Raw genomic sequence first — 14,144 nt, forward strand, 5'->3', positions numbered from 1 at the left:
CCATGTTGGCATATCATTAAAGTTTTTATTTGATAGAGATTCATTTGTTTTCAGCGTTTTCAAGCTCCGCCAAGCTTCGGATGATTGTGTTCCTCCTAACGAGCTGTCAATTTCTTGGCATCTTTTCTCCCATGCTGCATTCTTGGATTAATTTTCCGTTTAACTGCTCTATTACACCTTTTCTATTCTTCTCTATTTTCCTGATTTCTATTCATTAACCATTTGTTATAGGCTCTTTTCTTTTATTTCACCAACCCAGCTACCTCTTTGTTCCACCAATACTGTTGTTTATATTTGTTATCCATTTGGCGTAGTTTTTTGTAAGCTGCCTTGTGTATGGTGATTTTAATTCTGTCATACAAGATATTCACCTCTTCTCTTTCTTTAATGTGAGACAGATGGTTCTGAAGTCTTCTCTGGTAAAGATCTTTAATACTCTCATGAGATAGTAATTCCAGTTTATAATTAATATTTTCTTGCATTACCCTATGTGTTGAATGGTATTATTAGGTCTAATTTGATGCTTCTTCTGGTATTTGAAAAATATATCTGCAATCACCAGGTAATGATCCGAACCACGGTTTGCACCTCTCATTGTCATGCTATCTTTTGTTGTCCATTCTGACTTCTGCTGAAAAATTATATAGTCTATGATTGATTTCTGCTGGAGGGATGGTCACTCTCATGTATATCTATGGATATTTTTGTGTTGAAAAAAAGTGTTAAGAATTTTCAGATGGTACTTTTTGCAGAGATCAATAAGCCTCTCACCATTGTCATTCACAGTCTCCTCACCAAAGCATCCCACTGCATTGTCATTCCTTTTTTGATCCTATCTGTCCATTTAGATCTCCTGTCAAAACCATTTGTTGATTCTTCTTAACTAAATCCACTTGTTCATAAAGCATGTGGTAGAACTTGTCCTTTTCAGCATCGGGCGCATCATCTACAGGGGCATATTACCCAATAAAACTATTTCCTGGCCATGTATGTTGATAATGATTTTGATGCATCTTTCATTAATATGATCATAGCTCTTAACAAATCTTTCTAGTCTCTTACCCACTAAAACACCAACACCTGCTATGGCTCTTTCTGATTTTTCAACCCCACTCCAGTAGCGAGCATAATCTCCAATCTGTTCATTTCCTTTTCCTTTTTTCTTTGTTTCAGTCATGACAAGTATATCAAGGTACATCTCTTTAGCTTCTGCAACTATTTCTTGTGTCTTATGTGAGCTTCACCAAACATTCCACGTACCAATATGAATCTTCCATTTTCCGCACATAGGTCATTTTCCTTTAAGTCCATCCGACTTCTCTGTAACAATGGTATTTTTAGTGGTAAAGTATTTTCCCAAGTGCTGGGGTGCTGACCTGATGCCTCAACCCTCAACCTGAGGGACCAGGGATTTGAGTCAAGGTTATCTTCCCCTAGTCTTTGCTGATCCACCAGCTCTTCTTGCAAGGCAGCAAATTGGCAATGCTTATAAGGCGGCATTTCCTCGCCTTGACACAGAGATGTCATTGAGTTATTGTGGCATTTAAAAAAGAATGAACCTGTCACAGTTCATCCCTCCACACTCTGTTATCTCTGCCGCCTTGGTCCAGAACTTATCGGTTATTCCAAGCTAACCCACCTACTATGGGCCATTCGCTATCTGCCACCTGCAACCCGTCTTGTAGCTGAGGCTTGCCCCAGAAAAAAAAAGAAAAAATTCAATCAAATAAAAAGTTCAGTTGAATTAATCACGTGAAATTAATAATGCTGAAAGTGCAGCACATTACATGTTTAGGTTACTTTTTGTTAACATGCTGTTACCATGTTAACAAAAAACAAACACTTAATTAACAGATGAACCAAATTACAGTAATTAAATTAAACAGTGGAAGTCTACTTTCACCATGGTAAGAGTCCCCAGCACCAGTTCTGGGGACTCTTACCATTTTGGTGTTTTAGGCCCTGGGTATTCTTCATTCTGAGCCCTCACTACATTATATCAAATATAATAAAATGCCACGTGTTAAATCTAATTTTTTGTTTTTAAGGAAATTAAATATCTATAGATATGGTTTGAAGTACACTTATTCCAACACTAACTTACTTGCAATACAAATGCTATTAATGATTTTACTAACAGAAAAAGTCAAAGAAAGGTTTTATCTTAGAAATCTGCATTTAAAAATTAGTTTGTAGAATTGTTCAGTTGGAATAAAATCATTGAATTCTATTTTATTATAGTTTTTTAGGGCTTTTTGTAGGCCCCAAAAACTTCATAGGCCTATGCACAGTGTGACTAAAATTTATGATGCCTAGGGCCCTAAGGTCTATGAAGGCCTTTTTTAAGCACAGTGCCTAATGGAAAAGATAAAAGATGATCCTGCTCATCCCTTTCTGATGTTGGCATGATGCTGGTGCCTATGGTATTCTAAATGACTAAAGAAATCCATTTCCAATGACAAATGTAGACTACCAAAATGATAGTCTTTCTCATTATTTTTTGTCTTCAGACAAAAAATAATGAGAAAGAATAGGAGTATCATATAAGTGATTTCTTCAGGGAAGAACACATACTTTTTTTTTATTTTTTATGGTAATAGCAGTAGTTACCTAAATATGTAAATTAACTTTTTTTTGCTGTATTTGTTTTAATTTAAAAACTTTGCTATTATTATGATTTTGCTATTGTTAAATAATATTAATATATTATATCCAAAAATTTTGTTATTAATAAATTACCTTTGTGTGTGTGTGTGTGTAAATAAATAAATACAACAATTTCCTTTTCCGTGTAATTTTTCCTGATACTTTTTGTTAACCACGACAGTAAGATGCATCTTGTAAACCTGTAGTTTTGTGCATGAGGATATTAATATAGAGACAATATTGTAGTCATGTCAAAATAATTCAGTGAAAATCATTATTTCATCTTAGTTATGCCTGGTACTTTGCTCAGGATGCTGAGAGGTTGGAAAATCTATTATCCAGAATTAGCATTTTACCACTTGGAAAGTGAGTTGTGTGTATTATTATATTATTATATTTTTATTCCACTGAGTTTTTATACATAAACTGCACATATACCTATATGCATATGATTGGAAGGAACAAAAATAATCAATTGTTTATAGATACAGTACAATATTTATAATTCTAAAGAAGGATTATAGAAAACCTGTAATTAAATACACATTCATTGATTATATAAGTAGGTGACTTATGCAGGTGGCACTAGGAACATCAGTGTGGCCTCAAGTAACATTGTCTGCCCGGGGAGGACAATGATCCTGCACCCACTGGAGAAAATGCTATAGCAGTGGGGGCTGGCAAAATTGCTCCTGTACCCTGATGGGCTGGACCAAGGTTATCAGCAAAAAAAAAAAATTAAAAAAAAAAAAATAAATAAATAAATAAAAAAATAACAATAAATAAAATAAAAAAATAATAAATAAATAAGTAAAATGTATGGGGGGGGGAGAGAGAGGAGTCAAGTTCTGAGACTTATCAGGAGGAATTATATACAGGGGGTCTCAAAAATATTGGTACAAATGTTTAGGGGAGGTAGGTAACATCGTCATGTTGGAACCAAATGTTGTGTCTCACATTTGCTGGAACATCGTCAAGTATCCCTGGTAGAACTTGTTCAAGAAAGATCCGATATTTAGCGGAGTTCATGCGGGATGGTAACAGGTATGGGCCGACTAAGCAGTCACCGACCATACCTGCCCACACATTTATTGCGAAGTGATGTTGTGCCGCATGGGGGTGCACACTGTGTGGGACCTCTGCTAATCTATACACTAGGTACATGAATCGCATAGGAACCCATAACCGGAAACGTCACCGTAAGTCGGTACACAGCGCTGTTCATCAGTTCGCGAGAGGGAAAATTTCTGGTTTACTCATTCAAGCAGGTCGCCGCACAAAGAGCATGCATCGATATACGAACTGTGAGCTAGCAGACATGCACCTAGTGTATGGATTAGCAGAGGTCCCACACAGTGTGCACCCCCATGCGGCACAACATCACTTCACAATAAATGTGTGGGCAGGTATGGTCGGTGACTGCTTAGTCGGCCCATACCTGTTACCATCTCGCATGAACTCCGCTAAATATCAGATCTTTCTTGAACAAGTTCTACCAGGGATACTTGACGATGTTCCAGCAAATGTGAGACACAACGTTTGCTGGAACACACCTTCCATAATGGACGCCTGCCCATTATGGAAGGTGTGTTCGTGACCATTTGAACAGGCATTTTGGGCATCGATGGATTGGCCGTGGTGGACCTGTTGCCTGGCCCCCACACTCACCTGATTTATCGAGCCTTGATTTCTTTCTTTGGGGGGGGGGCCTCAAATCTATCGTGTATGAATCGCCTGTGGAGACAGAAATGGATCTCGTGGTGACATTCGTCTGTGCTGCTGCTACTGTCAAAGAATCTCCAGGTGTGTTCGACCAATCCATGCTGCGTCGGTGTCATGCATGCATCGCGTCTTATGGTGGAACCTTCGAGCATCTGTTGTAACATCTTGAGATGCATCCATCTCGTACTCCATTGTTAATATTATGTCAAATAAATGTTTGCCACTAATTACTGTCTTGTGTCATTTCTGCTTCTTGTGCCTCTGCTACTACTTTTCCATGACATTTCCAGTTATGGGTTCCTACGCGATTCACATTCCTTTAGATGTTACCTACCTCCCCTAAATGTTTGTACCAATATTTTTGAGACACCCTGTATTTATATTTTAGCATTAGCAAAGGCACATGATGCAAGAAAGCAAGCTTATATAGCACCAGCCAAAAAAAAAAAAAAAACCCCTTATTTCACCCATCCACTCGCTCCAAATGTTTGTCAAGTTCTTCCTTGAATCTATTTAAGCCATCAACTTCTACAATGACAGATGGAAGTTTGTTCCAGCAATCAACCACCTGCTGGCTAGAGGCAAACTTCCGCACATCTACTGATTACTTTCTGAATGCTTCCCATTTAGAATTTGCAGTTGGTAAAATCATCAGTTGGTCCCACTGCATAGATTTAAACTGTCTGAGACCATCATAGTCACCTTTATGAAAGAAAAATCCTTCCATTTACCTCTAACAGTAGTTACACCTTTAAGTAGATCCCATATCAATATACTGTGATCACTGCCATCTAGTGGCAGTGATCACAGTATATTGATATGGGATCAATGCCACAATGACTTTATTTGGAGATTCCTAATACATGAAGAGTCATAATAATCAATCAAGTATTGCTTTCTCTTGTTGCCTGTCTAATATGCGGGCATAGAAAACAGTCATCCACTAAATCCAGAAAAGTCTGGCTACTGTGTGAGTAACCAGCCCAACAAGTTCCAGTCAGTATCTTGTAAGTTAAAATTTTTCATTTTAAGACATTCTGATTTACTGGCCCACTCTGTTTGTTTGTATAGTTGTTCATTATACTTATCACAGTCATTAGGCCTAAAATGCATTCCTACTCTTATTTTTGTTTTCCCAGTACTTGCATCACACTAAACTAACTCAATATTGCACTTGTCACCCATGTCAGCTGGGTGTTCAAATTTCAGATCCCTTATGTCTGAATGGCACCATGTTTGATGACTTAACCAATACTTCAAATTAATCAAATTTGTTTACTATATTCCTGGCATCAGTGTACACAAAAGTATGCATGCATCAGTTTTTGCTCTTAATACCCATAACATAACTCGTGTATTTCCTTGTATTATGGAGACCCTTAGCATTCCTTGTAATCCCCATCACCTTGCTTTCCAGGTTGCTGTATGTCCATTAGAGGCAGTGCAAGAATTTCTTTCACTTCTGCCTGAGGCTGCTGTTAATCTACTGGGCTGATCCCCCCCTCACCCCTCCCTGAAAGCAGTTTTCCAACCTGCCTTGATAGCATCATGAATTTTATTGTACCCCTTTTGTTTAAATGTATCCCATCCCTATAAACATAGTCTCTCCCAATAGACAAGCACAGACCATGCTGTGAAAAATTTTATCCTGTCAGCAAATATTCTTGCACCCTTTTATTTTAAGTGTATTGCCTTCCCTGTAGAAGCAGTCTCTCCTGTTAAGAAGTACACACCAGGTCGAAAAAAATTCTACCCCTTGAGCCTTGCACAATATTTCCAGGGCTGAATTGATCGACAAGGCTCTCATCATATACTCTCTCCTATCGTGTCTAGGCAGAATTTCAGACACTTTCAAATTCAACCCTAATTCATGGCTTTTTTTTAAACAGTGACCTGTACTTTTTAAGTAAGTCTGCCAGTCTCCTTCTCTTAATATCATTAGTGCCAACAAGAGGCACCTCCGTAGCCAGGTGGGAAGGAGCAACCGCTTCTTGATTAGACCGGGGTTCGAGCCCGTCACCACAAAATATGGAGGATGCGGAAAGGTGAGGGAATGACCACTGCATATCCCAGAGCAATATGGCCTTAGTTGCTAATGCTCCTAAAAAAAAACCAAAATAACAAAAAAAATTAGTGCCAACATGTACAACAATATCACCCTTTGTGCCCTTAAAAGATGATATCTGCTCTACAAAGTCATCAACCTTTGCCTCTAGCAGATATACCCTGGTTCTGTTCCACCTATCCTTTTTACATAGTATGTTCCCTGTTTCCCTGACAATAGAGTCACCAACAACTACTAGTTCCTGTTGGACCAGTGCATTCTGCTTTGGGGGTTGCCACTGTGTTGCATGATGATCTAGTGCAAGCTCTGGCGTTGATCTGAGCCACTGAGAGCTTGATGGGCCCCTCAATTTAGATCCTTCGAGGGCATCCACCCTGTCCTTCAAGCTCTCATATAGGCCCGTAACAACGCCGAGTTGTTGCCTCATTTCCTCACACTCCTTACATCGTGCCACACAAAGACATCCTCCTTTGCAGTATCATGTCCTGTACCCGATTGCTCCACAGATATCAAGCAAGCAGTGCATTTTAAAAGGCTGTCATTCAGAGGGCAACTGCCCCCCTCAGTTCTCCTCTGAGCCACAGCACTCCATTTAGCTTGAGCCTTTTGCTTTGCTACTCTGGTCTGAGTCATGATTCCAATTCAATTTCAGTAAACTTTCAATTTCTGTACAAAATTTTAACCCTAAACTTGTATCCCAATGCAGTTGTAACACTATATATCTATAGATATATTTTTTAAGTTTCAAGTATTATCTTCGAGTTTCTTTATATAAGTTCCATACCAAGTTATGTATTAATCAATTTTGTTATGTTTGTAAAATCTAAGTTGTTATATGTATTTAATTAAAAGTACAATTTAATTGACAATGAAATTCAACAAGATTAATAAATTTATTGATTAATTGATAATATTATATACTATACTAAGTTACCGCTATCTAGTTCGGGATATAACGTTGTATTGTATAACAATGGCGGCAAGTTACGAACGGTAAATCTACTGAAACTTAAGTATTAATTAACTTCCAAAATCTTGCTGTCTCAATTCAGAATAAATCAAGGATGTTGCCTAGGTCTATAATCTACTTACAGAAAATAATTTAATATAACAATTGGTCAATAAAACGGCTAAGTAGAGCTAAAAACATCCGGTTTTCCGGCTCTGCAAAATTTGTTAAACACGTGGATTGGATACCCTTACTGATACTAAGTAATAACTTACAAAATCTCTATCTACGTTAAAATTTAAACTAAGTATCATAACTAGGAATATAAAGCTACTCTAGAAAATAAGTTAATATGCCAATCCAAGCCAATTTAAGTTAATAAAACAGAAAAAACTTCTATGTTCCTCAGCAGTAAAAACTTCACCTTCACCTGCACAAGGCTACTCTCGTCCCCAATCGAAAATTTATGGGTAACTATGGTGTATTTACACCGATATTATATGGTTAATTATTTAAACCCATAAGGAATTATGCCTTGTGCATTTATTTTACTAATACATATGTATATAATTACTACAGTATGTAAGAAAAGAATTTAAGATAAAGAATTTGAACAGTGTTTAAAGAAGTACAATAAAAGCAATCCCAGTCTCGCCCTAAGGCCAAATTAATAGAATAAGAGTGTATTAAGCATAATAAAATCATTCAAAGTTAAGCCTTTAGGCCAATAAAGAAGATAAGATTTTAGAATAAAAGTATACCCATTGAGCCATGAGGCCATAATTAGCTTTTGCAAATTATTGATCGGATGTATTGAATGGTGCTAATCCTTGTAAATGTACTATTCAATATATCCTAATATCGGTAATTTCCCTCATGATCATCATTTTATTTTATTTGCATTTATTTTATTTTATTATCAATTATTTGTTTATTTATATGGTATAACACATTAGACCAACTCAGGCTATCTAAGCCTTTTGGCCTCATGGCTCACTGGTTAACTTTGCCTACAATTTTTATAGGCAAAGGTTTATAGAGGTCACAATTTTCTTCTAACCCAATTGTGTCCACTTTATATGTGCCCATGCTTGTTTATAAATATGATTTTAAAGTGTTTACTTTAAATTTTCTTGTGATACATGGGTATAGTCTGATATGCTTTTATTCTAAAATCTTATCTTCCTTATTGGCCTAAAGATTGGTTTATAGGCTAACTCTGAATGCTTTTATTATGCTTAATACACTCTTATTCTATTAATTTGGTCTTAGGGCTCTATGGGATAGCTTTTATTGTACATTATTGTACTTTAAAAAATGTTCAAATTCTTTATCTTAAATAAGTATCTTACATACTGTTTAATTATTTTACAGACTGATGTAATCAGATTAATGCCATCAATAATTTGATGGCATTAATCTGATCTGGGACTCTTTTCCTACTTTTCTTGCAATTCAGTTCAAATGTTTTTCCCATTTACCTTTTATTATTACTTATTACAGAAAAGTCTATATATATATATATATACTGTATATATATTAAATTGAAAGACAAAATTGTATATGATTTATATTATTATTATTTTGTACAGTGGGGCTTTAGCAGGAAATCCATTTAATATAGACCGTGACTTCTTAGCTAAAGGTAAAATTTTCATCATTTAGTTATCATTATTTTACAAAACTGTTGTGTATTTTGATATGTTGAATTCAATTTGTTTATCAGGGATGAGGATCACATTTTATTTGATAATCAAATTCATCATGGGAAGCAAGAATACAAGTTTTTCATCTTCACAAAGCTGCATCTTGATTGCTTTGGAGCTGCCAAGCTGACCTGTAAAAATATATTTTGTAACTGCTTTCGAACTTCATAATATAAAACAGACCTATTAATTTGAACATTTTCTAATTTTAATATTATTTTTGAAAAAAGAACATGATACAGTATTTGTACCATATAACTATACAATACTTGCCGTACAGCAGATGATGGATGGATTAGTACAGCAGATGAATTAGTACAGCAGATGATGGATGCTTCAGTCTGTGTATTTCACTTTTGACTGACTGTGCTTGTTTTAACCCTTTCAAAAGTTTTTTTGAGTATCTGATTCTACACTATGTTCTGTAAACTATTGTCACTTATTATATTTACTGCATTTATTATGAATTACCTTATTAGGGTAAATAAAGGCATTTGCTCTGGTATATTAGAAATGTGCATGTAACCCCCCCCTTTTTTTTTTACAAACATTTAATTCTGTATTATTATAAAAACTTTTATTTTTTATTTTATTTTTTTAACAAAATTGGTAGTGCTGTCTATACAAAATAGTGAGTATATTCTAACTGTGTTTTGTGTCATTACTGCTCCTGATGGTTGCTATTTTATTAATGAAGGTATATCAGGCTTAATGTTTAAGTTTGCAGATGACACAAAGGTTGGCAGGGTGTTAATGACAGTAATCAAGGTATGCTACTGCAATAAAATGTATAAAAATTAGGCAGATAGGCTGAGAAGTGGCAACTGAATTTTAATTGGCAAATGAGAGGTACTGCATATGGGTAGCAATAATCCTTGGTTAACATACCAACTGTGTAGTACTACACTCAGAGTAGTGAAAAGTGAAAAAGACCTGCAGGGGTTATTGTGCAGTCAGATATGAAGTTCTCTGAGCAGCACAGACAGGCTGCCAGCTCATGGGGTTTTGTCAATGATATACAGGAATTTTGCTATCAGGGATAGGAAGTGATTATCTCATTGTTTAAAGCAATGGTGCAGTTGCATCTTGAGTACTGTATACAGGTCTAGAGACCTCATTTTAGGAAGGATTTGGGTCTGCTGTAATGGATGCAGAGAAGAACAAAGGGAAAAGGAGGTGATTGTCCCCTCTGGTCAGGCCGCACCTTGAGTACTGCGTACAGGTCTGGAGGCCTCATTTTCGGAAGGATGTAAATTTGCTTGAGCGTGTACAGAGAAGGACAACAAGATTGGTGAGGGGAATGAAGGGATCCTCTTACCAAGAGAGTCTTAAGTTCTGCAAATTGCAGTGGCTGGAGACTAGGCACCTGTGCGGTGATCTGATTGAGGTGTATAAGGCCTTGAATGGGTTGAGCACACTGAATTCTGATGGGATCCTTCCACCTGTTCAGATTACGAACCAAGCGGGCATAAATTCAAATTTAAGAAAAGACAGATGTAGAATAGATGTGTGGAAATTTGCCTTTAGCCAGCGGGTGGTTAATTGCTGGAACAAACTTCCATCTGTCGTGGAAGTTGATAGGTTAAATAAATTTAAGGAGGAACTAGACAGGTATTTGGAGGGAATGGTGTGTTTTTTTTTTTTTTTTAGCTGATGCTGCATAAGCTCATACACTTGCTTTCTTGCATCACATGCCACTACTACTACTACTTCTACTATTATTGAGGGGAACAAAAGCATGCTCTTGCCAAGGAAGGCTTCAGTTTTGGAGACCAGTGTCAGGAGAGTAGACACCTGCAGGGAGATCTAATTGAGGTGCAGTTTTTGAATAGATTGGTTGAGCTGAATGCTGATGGCATTCTTCTTCTTGCTGAGATGGCACACATGGGGAAGCATAAATTCAAACTGAGGAAAGATGGTTACAGGATAGATGTGTGTCCATTCATTGTTTTGGAAGTGGATAGTTTGATGAATAGAACTAGACAGACTTTGGGGGCGGGGGGATGATAGGTGATGTGGAATTTTTTTTTTTTTTGCCTGATATATAAGCTGCTTTCTTTCATCATTAACACTACTAATACTGATTAAAATGGACTTACAGATCAGTTTGACAATCTACTAAAGCAGCTGAAGTACTGTGAAAATGAAACATTTGTCCTCTCATTTTCTGTGCTCAGTTAATTTTTGCAATAAATAATTATCAACTAATTTTTTATGTTTCAACATAATTTTCCTTTCACTCTACTCCATAGGAGTATTTTTCAGTCTAGTTGTCAATTTTTTTTCATAACTGATATGAAATTTTTAATGTATAAATATATATTTTAAAAAATAAATTTCAACATTTACGAGTAGTTATATCCAGATTGTAATTGCTTGTTATACAGTTGTAAAAAATAAGTATATAATAATAATAATAATTTATTTATCCCTATTTTATGCTACACTTTTTTGGGAGATAACAGCAAAAAGGGAGGGAGAACACATAAGCTTTTTAGGGGGTGTTTCCTTAAAAAATGATGAATATACAATTGAAAAATGTATAGTTCTGAAATTGTACAGGTAATGTTCAACAGGAAAGACGTAAATAAATTGGAGTGTTTTGTACATTTCTTTACAGAAGACTTCGAAAAGCATCACTACTTATTTTTTATTTTTTTATTTTTATTTTTTTTTTTGGTTTTTAGGAGCATTAGCAACTAAGGCCATATTGCTCCGGGATATGCGGTGGTCATTCCCTGACCTTTCCGCATCCTCTGTATTTGGTGGTGATGGGCTCGAACCCCAGTCTAATCAATAAGTGTGTGCTACGCACTGCTGCTCCTTCCCACCTGGCTACGGAGGGGGCGCCTATCACTACTCATAATATCATTGTGAACATTTTTATAATTAAATGCTGCAATAGCTGGTAGATGCTTAGGAGTCTCACTTCCTTGTATCTCAAACTAACCGATGCATTCCAGGGAAGGCCTAAAATCGAACGAATGCATTGATCGAGAATGGAGTTGATTCTCGCAAGGTTTTCTTGGCTGGTGGTACCCCATGAGATGATTCCATAGGTGAGGTCCGGCTGAATTAAAGAAAGGAATACTTGTCTGAGAAGAGAAGGAGACACCCAGGCAGAGGCCCTGGCGAGTATTCCCGCTAGTGACAAAGTTTTCTTTCTTAGGGTTATCATTTGTTTTGCCCAACTTAGCTTATCATCTAGCTAGATTCCGAGAAACTTGGTTTCATTCACCCTTTCAAGTTGTTTTTCTTTATATGTTACATCTAAATCAATATTTAGTGGTTTGTTTTTCATTCTAAACACCATATATTTTGATTTTTCTGGATTCAGTATAAGCTGATTCTTTTGAAGCCAATTATGCATCACAGAAAGCAAGGCAGAGATTTTGAGTTGAAGCTCATTAGGGTTGTTATCTGTGATTAAGATGGAATTAGCATACCATTAATATCATTAGCATACACTACTAGGTGAGAAGATGGAAGAAGAGAATGAAATTCATCGATGTAAAGAACAAATAGGATAAGTCCAAGAAGTGAGCCTTGAAGTACTTCCCTGGAGAAATAACAGATGTCAGAGTATGATTGATTTGTTCTTACAACAAATGGCCGATCGGTAAGGTAGTCTTCAAGGAGAAGGTTAATTTTCCCTCTGAAGCCAAGGTTATTGAGTTTGTTAAGTAGAATAGTATGGTTTATGCAATCAAAAGCTTTAGATAAGTCAAGAAACAGTGCTATAGCATAGTGACCCTTTTCAAGACTATCAATGATCCTTGAACAGGTCAACAATTGCAAGATCAGTGGATCTTTTAGAGCGATAAGCATACTGTTGTTGATGGATGAGCTGATTTTCTTCAAGAAAACCCATGAGTCTGCTATGAAGAATTTTTTCGAATAATTTTGCAAAAACTGAGAGTAGAGCTATTGGGAAAAAGTTGTTTATGGAGTTACAACGGTTTCCCTTCGGAACAGGGATGATTATTGCTTTTTTGAATTGAGAAGGGAATTTACCAGATTGAAAGTATGCTTCAGTGGCATAAGAATTGAGCTAAGGACCTTTTTCAGCAGAGACGGAGATATTTCATCAAAACCAGGGGCTCCCTTTTCTTTCAATTGATTCCCTGCCTCTAAAATATCTTGATCGGAGAGAGGAGCGAGAAAAAAAGAGTTTCTGATTGAGTATTTGTTCTCTCATTTCATTGTCTCTGGAGTCAAGTTCGTCTTGAAAGAGGTTATTCACACTTGAAATAAAGTGGTTACAGAAGGCAGTAGCTTTTAGCTCGTCATCTGAAATGAGTACCTTGTTTTCAACTACATCTCCAACATAGCTCCGTGATTTCAGTTTCCTTCCCGGTAATAGTTTGTTCAAAACTGTCCATTTTTTCTTACTTGTTATGATACCTGTAAGTTGAGAATTATAGTATTTTCTTTTCTCTGACCAAATGCAGTCAGTGACTTTGTTTCTGTACGTTGTGTATTTAATTTTATATGCCTCAATTCCTGTTGCTCCAGCAATTCTTGCAAGGTTATCTCTTTTCTTTAACATATTACAAATCTTGTTTGAGATGAACAGGCATATTTTCCCTCTTGTCCAGGTGGCCTTTTTATTCCCTGGGCTCCTGATATATGACACGTATTTTTCATACCATATTTAGGATATGCTTAAAAAAGCAGTTCGTTGCAATTTCAGGATCACTTGTTGCAAGCACTCCATCCCACGTTGACTGCTGCAGGTCATGACAAAGCTGATTGAGAGAGTCTGGAGTGACAGATTTGAAAGTGTGCATGATCTCTGCTTCATTTATTTCATTTTCGATTACCATTAAGATGGGACGATGATCTGAAATAGTTGTATCAAGTATTGCATACGTGAGAGAGCATTCCCCAATTGCGAAATCAAAAAGGGAATTGTGGGACTCTCCCATTCTAGTCAGGATATCTCCATTGGTAAGAACAGAGAAACCATTTGAAGTCATGACATCTAGGAGTCTTGCACCTGAGAGGAAGAGCTTTGAAGAATGTTAATATTAAAGTCACCAATCAGAAGAAGGCT

The 14,144-nt window shown here is 36.5% G+C and overlaps 1 protein-coding gene across 4 annotated transcripts in view; it reads left to right on the plus strand.

Annotated features, from left to right (window-relative positions):
- Positions 1-14,144, plus strand: part of LOC150085171 (5-taurinomethyluridine-[tRNA] synthase subunit MTO1, mitochondrial) — a 421,026-nt gene that overhangs the window by 327,849 nt on the left and 79,033 nt on the right. For all 4 annotated transcript variants that reach the window (XM_090373908.1, XM_090373907.1, XM_090373910.1 and 1 more), the window contains exons 23-24: positions 2,935-3,012; positions 8,975-9,027. In XM_090373908.1, the coding sequence (XP_090230034.1) occupies positions 2,935-3,012; positions 8,975-9,027 (131 nt within the window). The remainder of the gene's footprint in view (positions 1-2,934; positions 3,013-8,974; positions 9,028-14,144) is intronic.

This window comes from Mastigoproctus giganteus, chromosome 5, assembly GCF_048544385.1.
Source record: "Mastigoproctus giganteus isolate SK-2022 chromosome 5, ASM4854438v1, whole genome shotgun sequence".
NCBI classification, from domain to species: domain Eukaryota; kingdom Metazoa; phylum Arthropoda; class Arachnida; order Uropygi; family Thelyphonidae; genus Mastigoproctus; species Mastigoproctus giganteus.